The 25,572-nt window shown below is 38.5% G+C and overlaps 1 protein-coding gene across 1 annotated transcript in view; it reads left to right on the top strand.

Moving 5' to 3' along the window:
* Positions 1-4,017: 4,017 nt before the first annotated feature.
* The window catches only part of LOC102875804 (cysteine and histidine-rich domain-containing protein 1-like), a gene marked incomplete at its 3' end in the record, with an annotated part of 33,444 nt that continues 11,889 nt past the window's right edge, over positions 4,018-25,572 (top strand). Inside the window, exons 1-6 of the mRNA XM_006903224.1 lie at positions 4,018-4,111; positions 14,454-14,503; positions 17,731-17,787; positions 20,401-20,558; positions 20,947-21,047; positions 21,702-21,760. Of these exons, the coding sequence (XP_006903286.1) occupies positions 4,048-4,111; positions 14,454-14,503; positions 17,731-17,787; positions 20,401-20,558; positions 20,947-21,047; positions 21,702-21,760 (489 nt within the window). The remainder of the gene's footprint in view (positions 4,112-14,453; positions 14,504-17,730; positions 17,788-20,400; positions 20,559-20,946; positions 21,048-21,701; positions 21,761-25,572) is intronic.

Below are 25,572 nucleotides of genomic sequence, written 5' to 3'. Positions count from 1 at the left end.
TTCAGGCTGCTTTGAAGGAAATTGCAAAAAATAAGTCTCCAGGAAAAATGGTATACAAATTGACATATTTCAGCTAACAGATGCTGCCCTGGATGTGCTCACCAACTTGTGCCAAGAAATCTGGAGAACAACCACTTCGCCAACTGACTGGAAGAGAATGGGTTTTTAGAGGCAGTTAATCTCATGGGAGGAGATTGCCGAAACTTCTCCTGCAGAACAGCTGGTAGATTCGAACTGCATGCCATCAGTATTGCAGCGCTGCTTCTTGACACTAGGCCACCAGTGCTCCTTGATATTTTTAAACTAGGATACCTAAAATGCAGGATGGGGTAGGATTTCCTTCAGTGGTGCATGGGGGTGCTGTTGGTCAGAACCAGCCTTAGGCACCAAATAATAACACAACCCAAAATACTAATCATTTCACATCACTAATATAAATGTATTAATGACAAATTAACTATGAGATATCATCTCACCCCTGTAAGAATAGCAAAATTTAACAGAACAGGTAACAGCTGAGGAGGTTGTGGAGAAACTGGAACCCTTATTCACTGTTAGTGGGAGTGTAAAATGGTGCAACCGCTATTGAAGGCTGTATGGTGCTTTCTCAAAAAGAATAGAAATACAATTTGACCCAGCAGTTCCACTCCTGAGAATTTACCCTAAGGAAACTATAACTGCCACCCAAGCAGTATATGCATACCCATGTTTATTTCAGCTTTGTTTGCAATAGCAAAGAGCTGGAAACAACCCAAGTGCCCATAAACAAATGAATGAATATAGAAGCTCTGAAATACTATGCAGCACTGAAAACAAGGAACTCATGAAATATTATGCAAAACGGATTAACCTGGAGGACATTATGCTGATTGAAATATCTCAGTCACAAAAGGACAAATATTGCATAGGGCCACAGTTGTAAAATGCGACTGATATTGGGGTTGAGGGAAGGCAGAGAAGGAAGGAAGGAATGATGTCTACTGCATTGAAACAGATGAGGGAGAGAACTGTTTAAAAGCGATATATGATTGGGTTTTATTGTCATTACAGAAGTCCAGAATGAAGGGTACATAGTGGAGTGGACTTGAGGGGAGGTGTTGCTTAACAATGAAAGAGTTTTACTTTTCAAGAAGAGTGAATTGGGAGGGTGGGGATGGACAGGGAGAAAAGTGCAACAATGAATGACTGGAAACCCTAAGTCTCTGTAAACTTTTATTAAAATTAATTTAAAAAGTATCAATGAGGTATTTCACACACCTACAGAATCGTCAAAACCTTGTATTTATTTTAGACTTTTAAGTAGTCACATTTCAAATATTTAGTAAGTAATCTAAATTTTAGAGTGATCTATTTGCTGTACTGAAGTAACTTAAGAGTTGCTGTGATGGAGAACTGTGCCACAGCTGGTCAAAAACCATAACCAGCTACAGATCATGGGCAGTGTTTGGTGGAGCTCCCAGATTGACTCGGAGTTTGGAAGCAGAAGTGGTATTCACTTCCTAAACCATGTGTGTTTGGAAACTCTATGAACCTAGCGAAATGATGATAGTTATAGAAAGGCTTCAGGCCTTTGGTTCATATGGCAATCAACAACAGATAATTAAAACAACATGTAAGGGTATGTATGTAGTGGAAAAGTGAGATTTTAAAGTTATATAAATTGTCTGTGTAACAACCAGAAAGTTGCTGAAACTACTTAAAGTAACTAGCACCAAAATGCAGGAATGGAGTTGAAAACTTAATAGAAAGCCAAACGCAGTGTCTCTGTAGCATTGCTTTTTTGTCAGTATATGAAAATATTTGTTTTTATTTTCAAACTTAGATATATAGTCTGTCCCTAATTTCTTATTTTTAACATGTTATGCTGCCCCCCAAAAAGGCCAACAGTCTCTGGAAGTTCACCTTCACTATTGGCTTTGGGAGAGCAAAGTGCACATGCTCTCCTTTCCTATTATTTACAGCCTCTGAAATCCAATGGAGGGTCAGCTGTGAGTCAGTTCCCAATGAAAGGCAATGAATTTTGAGTTTTATAGAGAGGACTCCCAGGGCACACAATGGTTAAAGTACTTGGCTACTAATTGAAATTTAAGTGTCTAGAACTCAGATGCTCTGTAAGAAAAGACTTGATAATCATTTTCCATAAAGACTTACAGCCTTAGAAATTTTACCGTTAAGTTTGCTCTGTCCTCCTGTACAGTTGCTGTGAATTGTGACATACTTGATAGCAGTGTGTTTGGGGGTTTTATCTAATGGGTGGGAACTCTATTACTATCTCAAAGAGGACAACTCTTTGTTGACTTCAATTCAGCAGCTGCTTTGAGAGAGAAAGATGGACAAATCTCTCCTGTAATATAAAGCTTCTGAAAGATCACTGGACAGTCGGTTTACATCATTTCAAGTCAAGGCAGTAAGTGAGAATACATACTTATGGGAAAGACCCACTGAAAAGATTCTCAGTTATTTTAGTGAGAGTACTTATCACTAGATGCAGTCCATTTTCTTACTATAGCGCTGCATTTTCCAAATTACTTGCTTTTCTGATTTTTTAAGTGCTTTATACTTTCACAATAATTGTTGTTATGCGTCCTTCAGAAGGAAGGGACTCATAGTTGATCCTCCAGAAGGTTTTCAGATACTGTATATGGTATGGGAAGAGATTGTTCATCTTTCTCTCACTGACTAGCTGCTGCCATTTGCTTGTTGTTATTTGCCATCAAGTCAGCTCAACTCACAGCAACCCTAAGCACAACAGCTCTGAGCCCTGCTCTGCCTGATCCAATTTCATCTTCTCTGATTACCCCAGTCACTGAGTCTCATCCAAAGCCTTCCTCTCTTGTGCTGCCTCTCCACCATTCTAAACAAGATGTTTCTCTCCAAAGACTGGTCCCTCCTTGCAACATGTTCAAAGTATGTCAGATGGAGCTTCAAAATCCCTGCTTCCAAAGAGCAGTCTAGTTTCTCCCTCTCCTGGACAGATCTGTTTGTTCTCATAAAAGTTCATGTTATATTCAATACCCTCCTCCAGTACCTCAGCTCAAAGACACCAATTCTTCTTCCATCATCCTTAGTCACTGCCCAGCTCTCTGACGCATAACAACTAATTGTGAATATCATGACCTGGATTCAGGTGCACCTTAACCGTTAGACTGAATTTGCTTGTTGTTATGTGCCATCGAGTCGTTTGTGACTCACAGCGACCCTATGTACAAGAGCCCTAAACGCCGTTCTATCCTGTGCCAACCTCGCTGTCTGAAACACAGTCATTCCCACCTCCCGGATCACAGAATCGATTCATCTCATCGAGGGTCTTCCTCTCCTGCGGCAGCAATTATTTAAATTGCTCCCGATTAGAAGATCAGATATCGGCAGGTGAAAGAAACAACACTCATGATCATACCCGTAGGACCTTCACGTAATAACTGTACAAGCATATTTATCTATTCTGGGGGGAATAATTAAAACGCTGCAGGTAAATGCTCAGATAAGGATATGAGAGATACAATTAAATTCAGAGACTTGTTCACCATTCTTATCGGTTACTAAATTTCCACAATTTATTCACAGAATTCGGAAATGGTGCCTAATTCTGCACCTATTCTCAGATCAGGGGTAAAAGACATCAACAGTGCTGAGTAATTCAGCCGCAAGAGAAGCGGCCAAGGGGAAGATTTGGCCGCAGGACAAACAGCCAGTAAGCAGGCACTAAATTCCAGCAGAGAGGGTGCTTCACCTCGCTACCCTCATTATCTTCAATTTAAGTCTCCTTTTAATACCAACAGCCGTGAATTTTTCTAAAAATGAGCAGAGATTCAGCGGAACCCAGAACTGCCTGATTACAGCAGCTCCCGCCCCTTCCTCCGCCCCTCCCCCCTCTGCGCCTGCGCGACCGGAACATTCGCGAACGTTCCTGAAGCGGAACCCGCCGTTTCCGGAAGTCGGCTTCCGCCGCGTCCAGTCATACGGTACCTGCGACAGGGCAGTTAGAAACACTTTGCTGTGGCTCTTGGCAACTTGGGTTTACTTGTAACGGTGAGGGGAAACAAAGGTATGGCCCTCCTGTGCTACAACCGGGGCTGTGGCCAACGCTTCGATCCCGAAACCAATTCGGACGGTAAGTGACGCGCCTCCAGCCAGTACTCTCGTCCCCTCCTCGCCCCCCCCTCCCCCCCCCGGAAAAGGGGCCCCCCCCCACCCCCCCCCCCCCCCCAGCTTGGTCGCCCGGAGAAAGCGGGCCTCCCGCGAATCCCCGGCGCGCCGTTCCCGCCGGCCGGCCACCTCGGGGCGCTCTCGGCCACCTGGCATCCCGCCGGCTCTCTTCGCGGCTCCCCGGAGCCGAGCGCCGCCCGCAGCCGCCCCCCAGCGCGCACGTGGTTCCGCGCTCACAGGCCACTTTTGAATTCGCGTGGGATTTCCAGTCTCTCCTGGCCCTCCCAGTGTGGAGGGGGTGCCGAAGTCACAGAGGAGAGACTGGATTCCTTTGCTCTTAGTTTTCCCCAGCCTTGGCTGTGATCCTGTGTGTCAATGTCACACAGACCGAGGCAGAGGAGAAAGGTGGTGGGAGGACGGGGGAGTGGCGTTGTTCTAACACCTAAGTTATATAAATATAACCTAAGTCTGGAAGTCTGCTGATGGGCTTGCTTCATGTACCCACCATCACACACTTCTTTCTTCTTTTAAAGCTTTTCCTGTTTAGCACAGTTATGTAATGAGATACCCTCAAGTTTGGGTACGTACACTGCATCCATCACATACATACATACTCATTATAGTTTAACATGTAGTAGCAATTTTTCTTTCTTTGGCCACTGCATTTTAATATTGTTTAAATTATTAATAGCGGCTCAGGTAGCCTACGGGGGGGAGGGGGAATAGCTCTACAGCCCCCAAGGCCCGCGGTTCGAATCTACCCGGAGAAGGTTATGCAGTCTCCTCCCTTGGGGGAGATATATATATACACACACACACACATATATACCGCACCTCTGAATATCCTCTGGAAATTGGACCGACTTAACACATAGATCAATGAAATAAGTATATGAAGTTAAAGTCGTAGATGTAGGGCGTTTTGTTTGTTGATTTTGGTTGGTTTTTTTTATGATGTAGTAGCTAAAAAGAATATTGTGTGTTCAGGAAAGTCAAAGGAGAATATAAATTTATCTCGGGGCTTGACTAGGAGTACAGTTTGATGAATTTGAAAGGTGATATTGACAATACTGGATATCTATCCCATGGACAAGTCTGTCTTGGGAGAAGTGCAACCAGGGTACTCTTCACAGGCAAAGATGATGAGACTTTGTGTAACATATTGGGGCATATTATTAGGAAGATTCAGTCTTTGGAAAAAGATCATACTGGGAAAGTTAGAAGGTCAGAAGAGAAAAAGATTCAAGATGACTTGACAAAGTGGTTGCAACAAAGTGCTTAAAACCAGCTTGATGTTGTAAGCTTGGCAGAGGAGGATTTCTATCTTGTTCATAGGGTTGCCAGCACCTGACAGCAACAGATTGATTGCAGCAAGAGTGCCAGTGAGAGAGATTCCTGAAGAATGGTTTTGCTTTAAGAAAATGAAGGTTATTCTAGATGTCGAAGGCTGTAAGTTAATTGATTGAATGGGAAGTGTGGAAATAGAAATAGTAAGAGGACAAGAGCTTAGAGCAAACTGGTAATTTGGTCAGGAGGTTTGGGCTTGTAAATTAACTAAAAGAATTAAAGTGGTCAAGTTGATGTACAAACAAGAATATACATAGTATATAGAACTGGATTCTGTAGCTGTTCTCCTTTAAAATAGTTTCAGTTACACAAAGTATTTTTTTTCCTTTTTTCTGTTTTAACCATACTTACTGACCTAATTATGCTCTTCATAATTGCTTTTTTTATATTTACAGACAAAAAAATGTACATTAAAGCTGATAAGGGGCGTTTTAGTTTGTAACTCAAGTTAAATGAGGCTATGAGCTTGGTAACTTCTGTTATTCTAAGAAAGCCCTAATTAATAATATTTTTTCACACATAATAATAGCCATTAAATGACAGCTAAGGAATTGAACCATGTAAACCATTGTTAAATCTCTTGCCTGACTTAAAATATTAAACAAAATTTGTAAATTTAATAAGAACTTGTTTGTTGTTGTTGTTAAGTGCCGTCGAGTTGCAGGCAACTCATAGTGACCCTATGAAGGAGAGTCCTTGAAGCTTGGGTGCCTTTCATCCTCTCTCCAGGTTCATAGGGTTTCTGGAGACAAGCTATTATGGAAGGGATGCCACTCCTCCTTCCAAGCTTGTTTTAATGGAGGAGGAGCTCCACCCCACTCTCTGTCAGCATTGGGTAGCTAATCATCAACTCATTTGACACACCAATGTCAAGGTGTTCAGCCTCACAGCAAGAAAGAACTACAAAAGAAAGTAATTATCTGCTTTCTTACTTTCTTTTGAAATAGTGATTTTCAAAGTATATTTGTACTGATTGTGTGGTTAAACTTTGATTCTTACTAATGTCATTCTGCCAGAACTATTGTGACTCTTATCTGTGTTGTAAGTGTACATTAAATTTGGTCTTTAGAATTTCTACTATTTTTTATTCCATTTTGCTTCTCAACTTCATGAACATTTCTGCTTCTTTCTTCCCTTTATAGTTTTCTTAACCAGTGAGTTTATTTACCTGTTGTCACTTTTGGACATGTTATAAGGAGGGACAGGTCCTTGGAGAGGGACATCATGCTTGGGAGGGTGGAGGGACGGTGCAAGAGGGGAAGACCCTCTATGAGGTGGATTGATTCAGTGACTGGGGTAATCAGGATGGGTATGTCATTGGCACAGGATAGAACAGGGTTTAGGGCTGTTGTACTTAGGGTTGTTATGAGTCGCAAGCAACTTGATGGCACATAACGACAAACAACAGCAGTTGTTGTGTGCTGTCAAGTAGCCTGTGACCCTATGTACTGAAGCCTGCCTTGTCCTGAGCCAGTCTCACTGATTCTGACACACCAACCCCTCTTGGCCTAGTTATGATATCACTCCATCTCATCCGAGATCTTCCTGTCCTGCAAAATCTTCCTCTCCTATGCTGTCTCTCCACCCTTCTGAGCATGATGTCCTTCTCCAAGTACAAGCCATCTGGCCATAAGCCAGGTGAAGATGTGAGATGAAGCTTCAAAATCCTAACCTCCAAGGAGCTCTGGTGGCCTAATAGCAAGAAGCTGCACTGAAGTCCCAAAGGCATGTGGTTCTAATCCACCAGATGCCCTACAGATGCTCTACTGGAGATGGAGGGGCAATCTTCTCCTATGCCACTCAGATCTGACTCAATGGTACATAACAAGAAAAGGAAAAAAATATCCTAGCCTCCAAGGAGAAAGTCTGTTTTACCCCCTCCAAGACAAACTTGTTTTTTGGCCATCCATGGTATGTGCAAGACTCTTCTCCAGTACCATAATTCAGAGGCATAGATAATGATTCTACCATCCTTAGATTCTAACATCCAGTTCTCTGATACATAGCAAGTAATTGCAAAGACCATGGCCTGGATTAGGCATACCATAGTCTCTAGACTGACATCGTTGCTCTTCAGTACTCTGGAGAGTCCTTGACAGCAGATTTTCCCAGTGCAATTTGTCTTTTAATTTCCTGGCTGCTGGTGCCAAGCATGTTGACTGTGAACCTGAGCAAGCTGTAATTGTTAACAACCCCAATCTCTTCTCTGTCTGTCATAGTGTATGGTAGGTTATCTAAGCAGCTTATACTGACTGTTAGTAATGTTAATAATGGCTTGGGAGGTTTCCCTAGAAAAGAAAAATTATTGGGAGGTTTCCCTAGATAGGAAGAATTAATCATTTTAAGGCACCTCCAGGAATCAGGTTTTGGAGATATTTAGAAAACTCAGGTAGACCGATATTTACAGTGAATGAGGTAACTGAAAATTGCCAAGGAGTGGAATTGACCTGTTTTCTCCAAACTCATAATAGTGTTTAAATTAGGAATAAGTGTCTCTTACCTGACTTTCCTTGGAGAAGGACATGATGCTGGAAAGGATGGAGGGTTGGTGGAGAGGAACACTGTCACCTAGGTGTATTGATGGTGACTGCTGCAGTGGACTCTTGTGTTTTAGGAAGTATAGGATGGCACAGGATAGAACAAGGTTCATAGGGTCACTATGAGTTGTACTCAACAGCACCTCTCAACCACCTGACTTAATAAATCCATTTTCTTAAGAGTTTTAGATAAGTAAATGATGGTATAATGGAGAGAAATTCAGAATGAAAAACAGGAAAGGGTGAAATTGACTAGTATGTTGTTATGTGCTGTCAATTTGCCTGCAACTCTTAGCGACCCTATGACAGCTCTAAACCCTGCCCTATCCTGAGCCAACCGTATTATTTCTGACACACCTACCCCCATTACGCTATAGTCAGTGAGTCCGTCCATCTCACTGAGGGTCTTCCTCTCTTATACTGTCCCTCCACCCTTTCATGCATGATGTTCCTCTCCAAGAACTGGTCCCTCCTTGCAGCATGCCTAAAGTATGTCACACGAAGCTTCAGAATCCTTACCTCCAAGGAACGGTCTGGTTTCACCCTCTCTAGGACAAGCCTGCTTGTTCTTTTAGCTGTCTGTGGTATAATCAATTCTTCAGCTCCACAGCTCAAAGGCATCAATTCTCCTCCTTTCATCTGTAGTCATTGTCCATCTTTCTGATGCAAACCATGTTATAATGAGGCTTATACCTAGATATTAACACATCTCTGTAAAGTTAAACAAGTAAATTGGATGTTACATTTTAAGCATTTTTAAAATTGCGTGTGAGAGAGAGATACTTGTGAGAGAGATACTTGAGTCATTATTTAGAGTCTGTAAAGCAGGTTAGTTTTCCATTCAACTATAAAGCACATTTTGCTTTATGATATTTCAGTACCACATTGTTCTCACTTCCTCCCTATGAGTCTCTTGTCCATTAATCTATCATAGCTATTCCTATCTCTTAAATTTTATCTCTTGACAGATGCTGCCCTCTTAAACATTAATACCAGGATGGTGACCCTTTCCTACAAAATCAGTGAAAAAGATTAAGATTCTTCTAAACCTGTCTATTGTTTGGTTGAATGTTGAGCTAGAAGAGCGAGCTTTGTTCACTATTTAAGAGTGACTAATGGTCACACAAAAATTCTTAACCTCTGGACCAATTGACAACATCATGATAGATGGTGAAGAGATTGAGATTGTTAACAGCTTCAGCTTGCTTGGCCCCACAGTCAAAACTCTTGGTACCAGTCTCCAGGAAATCAAGACTTTGCATTAGCAAAGTCTGCTGTCAGGGACCTCTCCAGGGTACTGAAGAACAATGATGTCAGTCTAGAGACTAAGGTGCTCCTGATCCAGATCATGGTCTTTGCGATTACTTGCTATCCATCAGAAAGCAGGACAGTGACTTTGGATGATATAAAGAGAATTGATGCCTTTGAGCTGTGGTGCTGGAGAAGAGTACTGAATATATCATGGACTTCTAAGAGAACAGGTCTGTCCTGGAGAGGGTGAAACCAGACTGCTCCTTGGAGGCAAGGATTTTGAAGCTATGTTTGACAGAGTTTGGGCATGTTCCAAGGAGGGAACAGTTCTTGGAGAGGGACATCATGTTTGGAATGGTAGAGGGACAGCCCAAGAGGAAAAGACCCTCAATGAAATGGATTGACTCAGTGCCTGGGGTGATTTGGGGGACGGGGTAGGTGTGTCAGAAACAATAACATTGGCCCACGATAGATCAGGGTTCAGAGTTTTTGTACATAGTAGGATTCCTATGAGTTGGAATCGACAACACATAACAGGGGTCACAGTATGTGACACATTAGTGTTCTCTTACCTTGCCATGCCATCTGGATCACCTACTGTGATCACTTTTAAAGTAGTTAACAGTGGGAACTGGGGACTATCCACATCTTAGGGATTCATGAGTCATGGTCCATCAGTCATTTGGACCATTTGTTTCCATGCATCTCTGCATTTTTTCCTGCATTTCTTCTCTGGTTAAGGAGAGACCAGTAACAAATAGGTAATGCCATTGTTGTGTACTGTCAAGTTGGAACTGAATCATAGCTGACTTTCTAACAGCTTTCAAAAGTATTAAGTTGCATAGGAGGAGTTATAGTTACTTTTGGGACTACAGTGCAGCTTTTTACCTCTAAGCCACCAGAGCTCCATAAATACATAGTAGACATATTAAAATAGGTAAAGGGAAAGGCAGTAGACAGTAAGGGGACACGTAACACAGAATCATTAAAGGGAAGACAGTCTCACAAGAAAGAAAGTCAACAAAGGTAAATATCTTTTTAATCTTGTATTATTAATAATAATAAACTTTAATCTGCAGCTGGTTATATGGAGAGTCAAGAAAAACAGATAATGGGCCTGTGAAAGGAACTATACCTATGACCAAATTGTTGTTTGTCAGATAAATATTTCTTTAGTTCACAGTCAGTCACTCAGGGCTCGAATTTGTTCATAGGGTCACTATGAGTTAGAGTTGACATAACAAATCAACTGCCAGAGAGGCACCACATTTGGGTTAACAATGCAACTCCCTACCCACCAGAGCTCCTGAGCATTCAGAATTGTTGCTTTTAGGTTCAGTCAAGTCGCCTGCAACTCATAGTGACCCTCTGTATAATGGCTCTGAACTCTGCTCTATCCTGAGCCAATTTCATCGTCTTGGAACAGACCTAATCCCATTTCTTTAGTTACTCAGTCAATCCATCTGTAACCTGAGTCTTCCTTTCCTGCACTATCTCTCCACTCTTCCAGCCATTATATTGTGGAAATGATGTTAAATAGTGATTACATCTGTGGGGGAAAAAATCCCTGGAAAAGCTCAATCTCTGCTGTGAAAACTAGGCCAGGTATTGATTTTGAAACAGACCATCAACTACTCATATGCAGGTTCAAACTGAAGTTAATGAAAATCAGAGTGAATCACATCTACAAGAGCAAAAGTTTGACCTCAAGTCTATCCTATCAATTTAAAGACCCATCTTAGGAACAGATTTGAGGCCTTAAATACTGAGTAAAGACCAGATGATCTGTGGGAGGATATAAGAATATCATCCATGAATAATGCAAAAAGAAACCTTACAAAGACAGGATGAAGAAAAGACCAAGATGAATATCAAGTTCTAGAGCATTCATATTAATACATGTTTTAAATGTATCCATGCACCCAGTGTAAATGGTGATATTTTCAGTTTCTTCGTATGCAGTTGAATGTTGGATAGTGAATGAGGTTGATAGGAAGAATTGATGCCTTCGAATTATGTTAAAGAAGAATACTGAATATTCCATAGGCTTCCAAAAGAGAAAAATTAGATCTTGGAAGAAGTGCCATCCTTAGAAGCAAGGATGGTGAAACTTTGTCTTATGTCCTTTAGGCATGTTGCCAGGAGGAGTGAGTCTTTGTAAAAAAAAAAAAACCTTCTGAAGATTGAAGATGGAGAAATACAACCCTCAACAAGATGGATTGACACAGTAACTGTACCAATGGATTTGAGTATATCAAGATTTTGGTTGTGAGGATGGTACAGTATAAGGCAGAGTTCAGATCTGATGTTCATAGGGTTGCTGTGAGTTACAGTCGACAGCACATACCAGTAGTAGAGGGAGTTCTGGTGGTGTACTCTCTATGAGCTTGCTCTATTAATTCAAATGCAGTGACTTGAATTCACTGTTGACTCCATAGGAAAAAGATGGACAAACTCCTGTGCTGTTAACAGCTCCGGAAACCCAATGGAGTATCAGACAAATTGGTTCTGGTTTAGTAGCAATGAGTTTGTTTTGTTTCTATTTTCTTTTTGGGTCAGCAGAAGACAAAGTTACCTAAACTCCTACTACAGTTTAACCTAATAGCCTAAAAGAGTGAGTTGCTAGTTGTAGAGCCTTAATTTGGCATATCAAAGTCAGTTGGCATAATGAGGTGTTCCACAAGACATTATATATCATATTTTAATGATCAGTGACTGAGATCTACAAATTACTTTAAAGTTAGTCTTCCGAAATATCTTTAAGAATTCTCTTGGGAGGCAGCTTATAAATAGTTGACATAAGAATAGGCACATTTTTTTAAAAGTAGAGTTCAAAAATAAGAGGGCCAAATCCGTTTTTATATTAAACACAATTTACTAAAAAAGTTTTAAGTATAGTTTGCTATGCTTGAGTTATTCTTTATTATTTTTGTTCATAACCATTATACTCTTAAATTAGAATTTAGTGTTTTTTACTATTTTAACAAGAAGGCAGGAGCTCTGATGGCAAATGATCTGTAGCAGTTTCGACTGCTGGCAAAAAAATGGTTCTATGGGAGAAAGATAGGCAGTATCCTCTCATTGAGGTTTACAACCTTTGAAGCCTATGGAGACTCACTCTGAGTTGATAATCAACTCTATGGCCATGAATCAGTGAGTGTGAACAAGATGTTGCCCTGATAATGTCATGATTAAAGCACTTAGCTGCTAACTCAAAAACTAATTTTAACCCAGGAGCTGTTCTGCTTTTTATGAAGATTTAAAAAACCAAAGACTTTCCTGTCAGAGTATTTCCTGCTTGTAGGATTTCCTAGGCTGTGGTCTTTGAAGAAGCAAACGGCCACATCATTCTCCAGAGCAGCTGGTGAATTTGATCTGTTAACCCCTCAGTTAGCCAGGGCTCCTTAAAGATTACAGCCTGTGAAACCATTTAGGCTAGTTCTGCTTTTTTCCCATAGGGTTGCTTTATTTATAATTGACTTGTTTGCTGTGGGTTTTCATATTATTTTGACATGTTATATTATGCATTGTGTATTACTGTAAAAAGAGCAAGGGCCATGTGGGAATAGCCATATCTGACCTTTAACAGCTTCACAGAGGGGCAGTGTCCCTCATCAGTAACATTAAAAGTAACATCTGACCAGCTCTCATGAGGTCCTACATGTTCCCCATGCTCACATACCTTTTTCTACTCATCTCAACACCAATCTTACTGTTTTAATGGGTCCAGAACCCAATGTGATAGCTCACAGACCACATAGAACCTTTTTCTGGAAGTCCAAACGATTATAATCCAGATTATGAACAGAGAATACAGTCAAGACAGCTGTTGAAGTGTGCACACAGGCACATAAGCCTTGAGCCTTGCGTCTTCAGGCCAGTGATTCCCAAGTTTTCAGTCCTACCAGTATTAGCTTCCCACTCACAGTTGTCCACCAGAGTTCTCAGTCCTAATTTTGGCTCCCTTCCATCCCCAGATCATATCTCACATCGAATCTCCAGCTTAGCCACAGGTGTTTCTGCCATAGGTGTAGCTAGAACAGGATGGGCATCCTACCTTGTCTTGCTTTCTCTTCATTGGCACCTGTCCCTGTGCCTAGAGATGCTCAGTTAGTAGCAAAACTAGCCAGCGTCCTTGCACATTGTTGAGATTATCCAGTCCCTATGCAGAAAGGCAAGGACTGCAGTCTTCGATATGAATTGAAGCTCAGCATCAAGAAAACAAAGATTTTCACCACTGGGCCAGTTGGCAGCATCAGTATGGATGGTGAAGAGATTGAGATAGTTAACAGTTTTAGTTTACTTGGCTCCACAGTCAACACTCTTGGTAACAGGAGCCAGGAAATCAAGAGACGAATTGCATTGGGAAAGTCAGTTATGAGGGACCTCTCAAGGATACTAAAGAGCAACAACATCAGGCTGGAGACTAAGGTGCGCCTGATCTAGGCTATTAGTCTTTGCAATTACGTGCTGTGCATCGGAGAGTTGGTCAGTGAATAGGGATAATAGAAAAAGAATTGATGCCTTTGAGCTGTGGTGCTGGAGAAGAGTGTTGAATATACCACGGTCTGCTAGGAGAACAAACAGGTTTGTCCTGGAGAGGGTGAAGCCAGAATATTCCTTGGAGTCAAGTATTCTGAAGCTTCGTCTGACATACTTTGGGTCTGTTGCAAGGAGGGACCAGTCCTTGGAGAGGGACATCATGTTTGGGAGAGTGGAGGGATGGTGCAGGAGAGGAAGACCCTCGATGAGATCGATTGATTCTGTGAGTGGAGTGGTGGGAATGAGTGTGTTTGAGACAACGAGGTTGGCACAGGATAGAATGGCATTTAGGGCTCTTGTACGTTGATGGCACATAACAACAACAAAAATGTAGAATAATGAAACAGCCAGTCCCCTTGTGCATAGGCTAACACTCCCATTCATGTGGTTGAATTTGCCCATCCATGTGGTTGATCAGATTCAGATAGATGGCTAGTAAAAGTCATATTTAAAGATAAATTCAATTGTTCATCACACATGATTATTGATAATTTTTTAAAAATGAGAAATGTATTAACTTGAATTTGGAAAAGAAGTAAAATGTTAGCACACAAAGGTATAGCATTGTGTATACATTAATCTTTTTTGATAACAGTGATAATTAGTTTTTCCTTCCTTGTTTTTGACCAGATGCTTGCACTTATCATCCAGGGGTTCCAGTGTTTCATGATGCATTGAAGGTAGGAACTTAGTATGCATTTTCTATCTCTTCACATCTGTATAATAGATTGAAAGGTTAAAATACTACGTTTGTCTTTTTTCTTTTGCCCATTTTGTGGCTTTATGCTTTCCTCATAATCAGTGTGGAATGCTTTAAGTTCATCCTTCACAGAAAGCTCAGAAATAGTAATTGATCTTAAACTCTTTTATAGTTATAGTATGCCATTTCTATCCTAGTTCTCATTTGTAATCTCTTTTTTCACTCTTCTAATTTTGAGGGGGATGTAGAAAGCACTATACGGAATCTTTATATAATTTCTCAATTGGTTGTGCAGTTGTTTGCAAATAACAGTGGCTCAGAATTTTAGAGAAGATAATGTATGTCTTTGGAATCTATCTTTAGAAAAAAAGAGATGCTCACAGATTTCACCCTGCACTTTTATATGCTAGAGAGATAATGAAAATTATTTGACCAGACTTTTACAGTATTTGGCTTTATTGATCTTTTTAAAAATTTTATTATAGTAAAAGACATCTTGAGAGGGTTTTTTGGTGTGTATCCCAGTAGAAAACATTAAAGTGAGACTGTCATGTTATCATTATTACTCTCAGGAACATAAGCACTTTTAACCTAGTAAATATTTGTACATATTTTAAAATTTGTAATGTATCTTCCACAGAGTAGTTTGACCATTTTGATGTTTAATGTGGGATACTTTTGATAGTTAAGTGTATAGAACTGTGGTGGCCTAGAGTTTAAGAAGCTGTGCTGCCATTCCAAAGGCATGTGGTTTAAAATCCGCCAGCTGCTCTGTGGGAGAAAGATGAACAATTTTGTCTTATGCAATTAAACTGCTTCTGAAAACTTACTTGAGGATCAGTTATGGGTTAGTTCCAGCTTGATGGTACAACAGCAATATTAGTTCAGAGTGAAGAAGACAAAACAAATATTCATTAAGCCCAAATAAGGCCTGACTTTTCTTGCTTTATGCCATTAATTTGACTCCAATTCACAGTGACCCTGTAGGTCAATAGAATTAACCCATAGTGTTTCCTTGGCTGTAATCTTTATAATTGGAAGAGATCCATATTCATGCACATTCTCAAGAAAGCTGATAAAACGGAGTGTAGAAGTTATATAACAATATCATAAATAAAACATTCGAGCAGAATTGCGCTGAAGATAATTTGAAACCATCAGCAGACAAACCAGATACAGCAGAGATGTAGAATGAGGGATGTCATTGCTGCTATCAGATGGATTTGGCCGAAAGCAGAGAATACCAGACAATAATGCCTGTGTTTTGGTCACTGTGCAAAGATGGCCCAAAATACTTTTATTTCACAGCCTGTAATAACCATTAACTGTCTAGTCATACAGTGCTTTGCTCAACCCTCTTAGAGTTGTGTGGTCATAACAAATTAAACATTGTGAAGAAAGGGAATTCCAGAACACACTGTGCTCATACAGAACCTATACATCGATCAAGAGGTATCCTTCAAACACAGCAAGTATGTACTACGTAGTTTAATATCAGAAGATGCTTTCTTCAAGGTTGCATCTTTGTGCAATACTTATTTAGTCTGTATGCTGAGTAAATAATCTGAAAAACTGAACTATATGAAGAATATGGCTTGAAGATTGAAGACAGACTCATCAGCTGATTTTGCAACAGTGGCTAATGGGTAGATTAGGCATAAGGATACAGGCAAGTCAGGCATAAGAAGACATGGCTTAGGACACAACTCTCAGGGTTTTGCAGGCTGGCAGCATTGACAGCTGCTCCTGCTGTTCAAATAAGTGGAACAAAGTTTCCATTAAGATTTTAAAAGTATTTATACAACACCAAATCACACAGCATTCTATTTCACAGAGTATGCCATGGACCTTAGATATTATACACCTGTATTTGTGTCCTTAAATGCCACCTTTATACTGATGACTCTCCTCAGGGAGAATCTAGGTCAATTTCTAAAGGGAACTCTTACTCTGAAAATGTATTCTTTCACAATCTTGCTATTCTTAGTAATGATAACCATTAACCTTCTAGTAATAAAATCCTTTACTCTTATGCTGCCATCAGTCGCTTCTTAAAGATTTCACTATTAAGTACTGTTTGTTTCTTCTCCACTTTCTGTTTATTATTTAGTGTCTATAGACATTACTTGAAGACTTAGACTTTCCAAATAGATTGTTTTTCAGAACTTGGTGGCTTTTAAGACAAAATAGAATTATTGTAAAGATGATAGCATTCTTTTTGACTAAGAAGTTAAACATTAAATTAACAGAACCTCAAAAACATGTTGCTATTGATTCTCAGAGTGACTCTATGAGACAGAGAAAGTTGTGCTGTAAATTTCCCAAGATTGTAATCTTCATGAAACAGCCATATTTTCCTGTTAGAATTTGGTAGATTCAAATACTTAACCTTTCTTACAACAGCTGAACACTAACCACTATGCCATCAGAATACTTTTCATGATCAGAAAGATCTTTTAATTATAAAATGGTTTATATTCGGAAAAAAAGACAGTGAGATAGGGTTGAGTATGTTTGTGGATTTTTTCTCATGAGAAGCCATCAGCTTTAAACTCACATACTTAAATGTGTCCCTCCTTTCCTTATTTTATTAAGCCTTGGCAGTGCAATAGTTAAGTGGACCCACTGTAGAATGTCACTTCTACTAGCTTCAAAAGGGGGAAGAATCCTTGTCACCAATACAGAAACTTTCTTGCTTTTTTACTTAATGGATTTTTTGACTACCTAGATATTTAAAGTCAAGGTCTAGAGTTAATTTTCAGTCTTTAAAATACGTGTTGGTTTTTTTTTTTTTTGGTTTGTTTGGTGGGGTTTTTGTTGTTGATTTTTGGTTGGGGTTTTTTTGGGTTTTGGTGTTTTGTTTTTTTTGTTGTTGTTGTTTTTGGTTTTTTTTTTAAATTGTAAAATTCTTCCAAAAAACAGGTACTATTGATAAAAGAGAACAAATTCTTTTATTGTTTTATTGTTTCTCTACTTTAAAATGGATTCTGTTGAGACATGACACAAATATTTTTAAAAAGTAAATAGAAAAACAACGCTTCTCATGATAGTTAAATATAAGTGTACCATTTACAACTCCTTAAAACTAAGAAAAATACATAGATCCAAGCTACTTTGGTTTTCAGTGAGGTCAGTGAAACTACAATATATTTATTATGGTTTCCATACTAAAGTGGTTTTATTTTTTTTTCCTTTTATATTTCATAGGGTTGGTCTTGCTGTAAGAGAAGAACAACTGATTTTTCTGATTTCTTAAGCATTGTAGTAAGTATTACTTTTCTATCTAAGGTATTTCCCTGAGAGAGAGAGAGTGTGTGTGTGTGTGTGTGCATATACATACATATACATACATATATATATATGCTTCGTATTTAAGACATTTGATATATGTTTCGTATTTAAGACATTTGATATCTGAACGTGTACCTTAGAAATACCACCTTTCTTTTAAAAATGAAACTCTTGTTGTCAAAATAAGGACTCGATATGCACACCCATGTTTATTGCAGCTTTGTTTGCAATAGCAAAGAGCTAGAAACAACCCAAGTGCCCTTCAGCAAATGAATGGATGGATAGAGAAGCTCTGGTATATTCATACAATGGAATACCATGCAGTACTGAAAAACAGGGAACTCATGGAATACACAAAGTGGATGACCCTAGAGGACATTATGCTGAGTGAAATATCTCAGCCATAAAAGGACAAATATTGCGTAGGGCCACTATTGTAAAACAGGATTGACACTGAGTTTGAGTGAAGACAGAGAAGAAGGGGAGGAATGATGTATACTGCATTGCAACAGATGAGGGAGAGAACTGTTTAAAAGGGATATATGATTAGGTATTATTGTCATGACAGGAGTCCAGAATGATGGCTGCACAGTGCACTGGACTTGAGGGGAGAGATTGCATAGAAATGAAAAAGTTTTTCTTTTAGTTATCAAGGAGAAAAGTGAATTGTGGGGGAAGGGGGTGGGCAGATTAATTTTAAAAAAATAAAGACTTGATGTGATTTTTTTTTTTTAGATTAGGGTTTTGTCTAATCAGATTTGTTTTTTATGTTAGTCTTGAAAGAACATCAAAAAGAAAGCAGTGATAGGCACTGGTTTAAGACATTAAGTTAGAGTAGCAAATTTTATATCAAATTTGTCATATTAGGGTACAAAGAAAAGTAAAGCTGCTAATAGAGATGAGAAAATGTGTATGTGATTCAGTGGAATATGTGTAAGAGTAGTTAACGTGCTTTGAATATTTACTGCCTGTTAGTAGTACTGTGCACTGCCATCAAGTTGGTAATAACTTATGATGACCTGCCATTTGCTTTCTGAACCTCTAAATCTAATGGGAGCAAATTTGTTCTTTTTCTCACAAAATGGCAAGTGTATTCAAACCACCAACCTTTTGGGTGGCAACCCAACACCAAATGCATTATCTGTAATACTGTATGTATTATTTGATTTAATATTCTCCAGAAAATAGTGACAGTACTTTATTTCCATGTTGCTCATTTGGAAGCTAGAAAAGATAAAAAAGATTATCTTATCAAGGTCATTTATCAAGTTAGGAGAACTGGAGTTCTTTTGAATGAAAACCTTTTTTGTTTATAAATTACAGAATTTTCTTTGTGAAGTACTCCAGAATTTGTATTTGCCCTCGGCCTTCAGTGTGGGATGGATGTCTTACTTTTTATTTTAACTAATTGAGCTTGAGTACAACCTACCACCACCTGTCTTATCATTGAAAGTTTCTGTTTTTGCTGAGAGTGAAAATTAGTTAACCAGCATGTCACCTCCTCACCAACTAACTTACTACCTGATATTTTTAAATTTATGATGATAATAAAAAAAATCTGTTTTGTACGTTAACAATGGATATCTGACTATAACACCATGGGCCATGTTGGAGTCCTGAAGATCATGTACATGTGGAAAGGACACTTGTATTGAGTGGCATTTCATTGCCTGGGAGACGTGAAAAGGGGTGAGGCATGTGGCCGCTTGGGACGTGGTTTGTGCCTAAAGGTTGGAGCAGCAGCAGTTCATTGTCATGGTGGGATGGCCCCAGTACCCAGAGGGAAGAAGAATCCCAAAGGTGGCAAGGGCTGTGGTCTAAAAGATCCTTGATGAGGGCTTTCTTGGCTGCCTGGGGGGTTGGAAGTGTACAGAATCCCATGTCAGCTGACTTAACACTCATATTCAGTGTACCTTTTTCGTGAGTTCAACTGATGAGTGCCCAATGGCAGCTACAGTTGGAGATCAAGGATAGAAACCACAGCAGCTCAGGAAGCTCTGGATTGTTGTTACACATGGGAGTAGAAAGGCGGAGAGACCACCCAGTAATAACCAGGGCATATTCAGGCAAGGCACCCCACCTCCTCTGTCATTAAGGCTCTTTGTCTGTTGCTCTCTACAAAGCCATCAGGCTACTTATCCTGAAAAAAAAAAAACCAAAACAAACCAGAGCTGGAGAAGTAAGAAACCCCAGTGATGGGCACTGAAACTTGAGCCTTCCTGGCTCTGACACATTCCCCTGGGAGCAGTGAAGGGATTAGAGCTCTTCATAGGTGACATAGAAGAGAAGATGACCATAATAGGTAACCCAAGAAGGATTCCCAACAGGACATTCATAGTATAGGTGAAGTGAAGAGGCGATGTGCTAGTTCTCTTATTTTCCCATAGCAACCTGATCTTTGAAACTTTGCCACATCAGTAAGTGGGAATTTGCTATATAGCACACTTGGAGTCATATTTTTAATTTGTAAAATAAATCAATGTGATAAAAGTAGAAATAATAGCAGAATTTGATAGTAAATATCTGAAGGTGTTAATAGCATGCAAAATCTACGATAGAATAATTCTTAATACTTTTCACTAACAGGGCTGTACAAAGGGGAGACATAATAATGAGAAACCTCCTGAGCCAGTAAAACCTGAAGTCAAGACCACTGAGAAGAAAGAATTATCTGAATTGAAACCCAAATTTCAAGAACACATCATTCAAGCCCCTAAGCCAGTAGAAGCCATTAAAAGACCAAGGTAAACTTAATAGTTACATATTTGTATCACACTTGGAATAAAAGCGTTTGTTCAGAATGATTTTGTATCATTCTTAGCTATTATATAGGCTGCAAAGGTTTGGACCCTTTTTTGTTCTTTATTTGCTTTTAGTTTTTATTCCATGTTGAGAGCATGTGCATAGCAAAGCGTCATTACAGAATTATTTCTTTTACCATCATAATTCAGGAAGGAGAAGTTGCACATCTTCTTTGTGCTTTGATGTTTATTTGTTTTTTCCGATTACATACTGGACTTCTATAGAGGAATTGTCTTTGTCATGGAATCCATTTGAGTGCATCTATATTCTGAGTACAAAGAAGTATTTTGGTAAATTAATAATGATAATTGAGATTTTTAAATTCTCTAGCCCAGATGAACCAATGACAAATTTGGAAATAAAAATATCTGCCTCCCTCAAACAAGCACTTGATAAACTTAAATTGACACCAGGAACAGAAGAAAAGAAAGGTAATAACTATTTTTTACTCTTTTTTTGGAATATATTTCAATATAATTAACCAGTCATTTAAAAGTGACAGAACAGAGTAATTTCCTGAATAGAAGTATAAAAAGTAGTACATTGTAAAAGAAGACTTCCACCCAGTTGGTAATAATACCACAAAATGAATGTATGGATCATCCCATTATCTCATTTATTGCAGTTTTTGAAGACTTATTTTTCTTCTGTCTCCATTATTTCTTAATGAAACTTCATTTAGATTGCTTCTTTGATAATTGCAAATATTTCACTGTGTGCCTAATATAAAATGTCTTTAGTATTTTCTGACTTATACTCAATATTATAGAAGAAAAATACCCTATTCCTGTTTCTTTTATTACATTCTATATTTAATGTCTTTTGTATTATAGAATACCTGTTCGTCTTGTCAAGTGTGTTATATAAATAAAACTTAGTTAAAATAGTTTCCTGTGATGTTTTAAAAATATCGGAAAATTCACACATAAAACTTGTGTAAAATTTAAAATGTCAGGTATTGTATAAATGTTTAGACTCCTTTTTAAAGACTTACATAGAAGATTACTTTTTAAGAATGAGACTGCAAGAAAATGTTTTATTTTAATGTTTTAAATGGATTTTGTTTGTTTGTTTCTTTGCTTCAGAAGAAGAAAGTGGTGAAATTAAGATTGGGACCTCATGTAAAAATGGAGGCTGTTCAAAGGTACCATTGTAAAATTTGAATTGTGTCATAGAAGTGAGTTTTTTTTTTGTTTTGGACAAATACGAGTGCAATTCACTGGCTTAATGCAGCAAACAGTTGGGTACTTGTTATTCTTTGACTGTTTATGGACTAGAGCTTTTAATCAAAATTTTATCTGTAGCAGAGCTCCATATCTGATAGAAAAACCTACAATAGAGGCAAGCAATTCTAAATTTACCTAACATTGAGCACTTACTATGTGCCCTACGTTGTTTTAGGGAGTTCTTGGTCTACTTTCTAATAAAGCAAACAGTTCCCATTCTTAAGGAGATAATATTCTAGCATGGAAAGGAAGGATAAAATATAAGATATTATTCAGAGAGAAAAATTAAGCAGGTTAACATTGTAATTACTAAACTGTTAAATATGATCAGGAAAGCCCTTTTGAACTGCTCACAATCTTAGATTTGAATAATTGAATAGATACAGAAAAGCCTAGAAGAATACTGTAGATAGAATAACATCATTCTGTGTAGAGAATTTGAAACTAGTATCCAAGGAATAAAAAGATCAGCTGGACTTGATTGTGGATGGGGAAGAGAGAGGTAAAATTAATAGTTTATACCAGTAGGCACAAATGCTAGTAGGCAATTTTAGAGATCCTTAAAAACTATGATGAAAAGTTTAGGCTTTCTAAGTATGATGAAAGACCATTAACTCATGTAATTAAAGATTTTAAAATTACTTAGTGAGTGAAAAGCAAATACATTGTAATATTGCTAGGAATGGTTTAATGCTAAGGAATTGGCGCTGTCAACCCAAAGTCATGCAGTTTGAATCCACCAGCTTTGCTGTGGTAAAAAATGGACAGTTTGTTCTCCTGGGATTTACTGCCTCTGGAGAGTCAACTGTGAGTCAGTTCTGACTTGATAATAACATAACATAACATAACATAACATAACAACATAACATATCATAACATAACATAACATAACAACGATAGATTTATGGCAACAGAGATCAGACACTGGTGAAATGCCAGTGAGGTTTAAGTATAGTAGTAGAAATGTTCATAACTGAAACCAGAAGCAGAGGTATCAGCTTGACTTCACCTGGGGATGTGTACATTTCCCCACTCTACATGTCCATGTCCTTGCATGATTGTAAATACTGATTTGGGGTTTACAATTAAATTGTAGAAAGTAAATTCACAAATACATATCTGTAAATAGTGAGGATCCACAAGGTAGACATAGGACATAGAAAGTAATAGTTTTGGGTGTAGAGAAGACACTTCCAGCAATAGGGTAATAGTGGAAAGTCAAAGACGAAGTATCCTAGATTTCTTTGATAGTTCTTCTGTAAAAGAAAATTAGAAAGGCATTTGAGGTCTTTATACAGTTGTATAAAGAAAACAACATAATAATACTGACAAAATTAGCTGATAGAGCTGAGATTCAAAAAATTAAGCAGGAGCCAGACACTAAATGATTTTTAGTCTTGAGAAGTTACATGTTACTTTAGCTTAAGATCTTTTTTAGGAAGAAAAAACTTATCACTGCTCATTTATTATTCCTTTCCCTGAAAGTAACTACATTTCTCTGTGAACATAGATAAATGTTACTTGGTTTTGAGCTTTCTCTAAATGGAACCATAGAGCATGAATTCTTGGGTCTGCATTTTTTAAAATGTTTTCTTTTTCCCAAGGTTGCTTGTAACCAGTTTGTTAAACTTTCAATGTCTTTTTCTGTAGTACAATTTAGCCTTACTATTACTTCTCCTCCACTGTTATAATGTTATTGTGTGCATTCTTGTATATGATTTTTTGGGACATGTATACATTTCTAGAGAGACTGATAGAATTTTGTACAATCAGTGATTTATTCACTACAAATACGTTTTATAAAAAAACAAAAAGATTGACTATACACATGGATCTCACTTGATAAACCAATCTGTGAAAGAAAAGAATCCTAGGAGAAGCTCAGTATCAGCTGTGAAAGGGACAGGTACTGATTGTGAAACCATGATAGAAAATTAAATCAGTGAGAACCAAAATTTGAGTCTGTCCGCTCTGATTTAAAAGCCATCTCAATAACTGGTTTTAGGCCCTGAATACTAATGAACGAAGACCAGAGAAGCTATAGAAGGATATCAAGAATATCATCCATGAAGAATGCAAAATGTGATTACAAAGCCAGAGGAGAAAGAAGACTGAGATGGATGTCAGAAGAGATTTTGAATATTGAATGAGCACATTGAGAAGCCAAAGCAACGGGACAGAATCAAGAAGCTGAGTAGCTGAATGAACAAAAACATTCAAAGGGCAGCTCTGAAGACAAAGCAAAAATAGTAAGTGAAATGTACAAAGAACTGGAGACAAAATCAAAAGAAAGAAACTCCCTGTTTCTTAAGCTGAAGAACAAATTCAAGCCTCAAGTTGTAATATTTAAAGATGCTATGGGCAAAATATTGTATGATTCAGAAAGCATCATGAAAAAAGATGGAATACACAGGATCACTGTACCAAAAAGCATGACCAAGAGACAGTTGTGAAAAAGAAGGAAGTTTTAGGCTACTCTGAAGGAATCTAAAAAAACCATGGCCTCAGGAATGCATAGAATACCAGTTGACATATTTCAGCAACCAGATGCTACCCTCGATGTGCTCACTAGGGTTGTGCGAAGAAATCTGGAGGAAAGCTACCTGGCTAACCAGCTGGTGTAGAAATTCTTATTTATTCTGATTGCCAAAAAAGGGTGATCCCACAAAGTGGAAATTATCAAACAGTATCACCGATATCACACACAAGCAAAATCCTGCTAAAGATTATACAAAAACTACTGGAAACAGTAAGTTGGCAGAGAGGCCATGGCACTAGGGATTTCATTGTCAGTGGAAGCAAAGAGTACCAGAAGAATGTCTATTTGTGTTTTATTGATTGTGGATCAAAACAATTTGTGGCTAACCTTGAGAATGGAAATCCCAGAACACTTGATTGTGCTCATGCAAAATGTATAGACAGACAAGGAAGCAGTGGTCAGAACAGCAAGAAAACAGCATTGTTCAGAATAAGGAAGGGAGCGGGTCAGGGATGTATCCTGTCTCTATTCCTTTTTTTTTTTTAAATAAGTAAACCTTGCTTTTATTTAGATAGGATGGTACTTAAAATTATTATTAATGAAAATTTACAAATAATTTGGATTTTCTTTAATTCATTGTTTCACTCACCCCCCCTTTGAAAAGTAAAAGAAAAATTATTTCATTGTTTTACAATCCCTCTGCCCAGGTCCACTCCATTGTGCAGGTTTCCCTCTGGACTCCTGTCATGACAAAAATACCTAATCACATATCCCTTTAAAACAGTTTTCTCCCTCATCTGTTTCAATTATTAAACCCATCTTTCTCAGTCTCCCACCAACCCGGATGTCAGTCCTGTTTTACAATAGTGGCACCATGCAGTATTTGTCCTTTTGTAACTTAGATACTTCACTCAGCATAATGTCCTCCAGAGTCACCTATTTTGAATAATACTGCATGAGTTCCTTGTTTTTCAATGCAGTGTAGTATTCCATTGTGTGAATATAGCATAGCTTCTCTATCCATTCATTTGTTGATGGGCACTTAGGTTGTTTCCAACTCCTTGCTATTGTGAACAAAGCCACGGTAAACATGGGTGTGCATATATCTGCTTGGGTGGCGATTATCGTTTCTTTGGAGTATATTCCAAGTAGTGGAATTGCTGGGTCAAATGGTATTTGTGTTTGCATTTTTCTGAGAAAGTGCCACACCACCATCCACAGTGGTTGCACCATTTTACACTTCCACCAACA

The sequence above is a fragment of the Elephantulus edwardii genome, unplaced genomic scaffold (assembly GCF_000299155.1).
Source record: "Elephantulus edwardii isolate Elephantulus edwardi_28Jun2011 unplaced genomic scaffold, EleEdw1.0 scaffold00544, whole genome shotgun sequence".
Classification (NCBI taxonomy): domain Eukaryota; kingdom Metazoa; phylum Chordata; class Mammalia; order Macroscelidea; family Macroscelididae; genus Elephantulus; species Elephantulus edwardii.
This window is presented reverse-complemented; position numbering and strand designations above follow the sequence as displayed.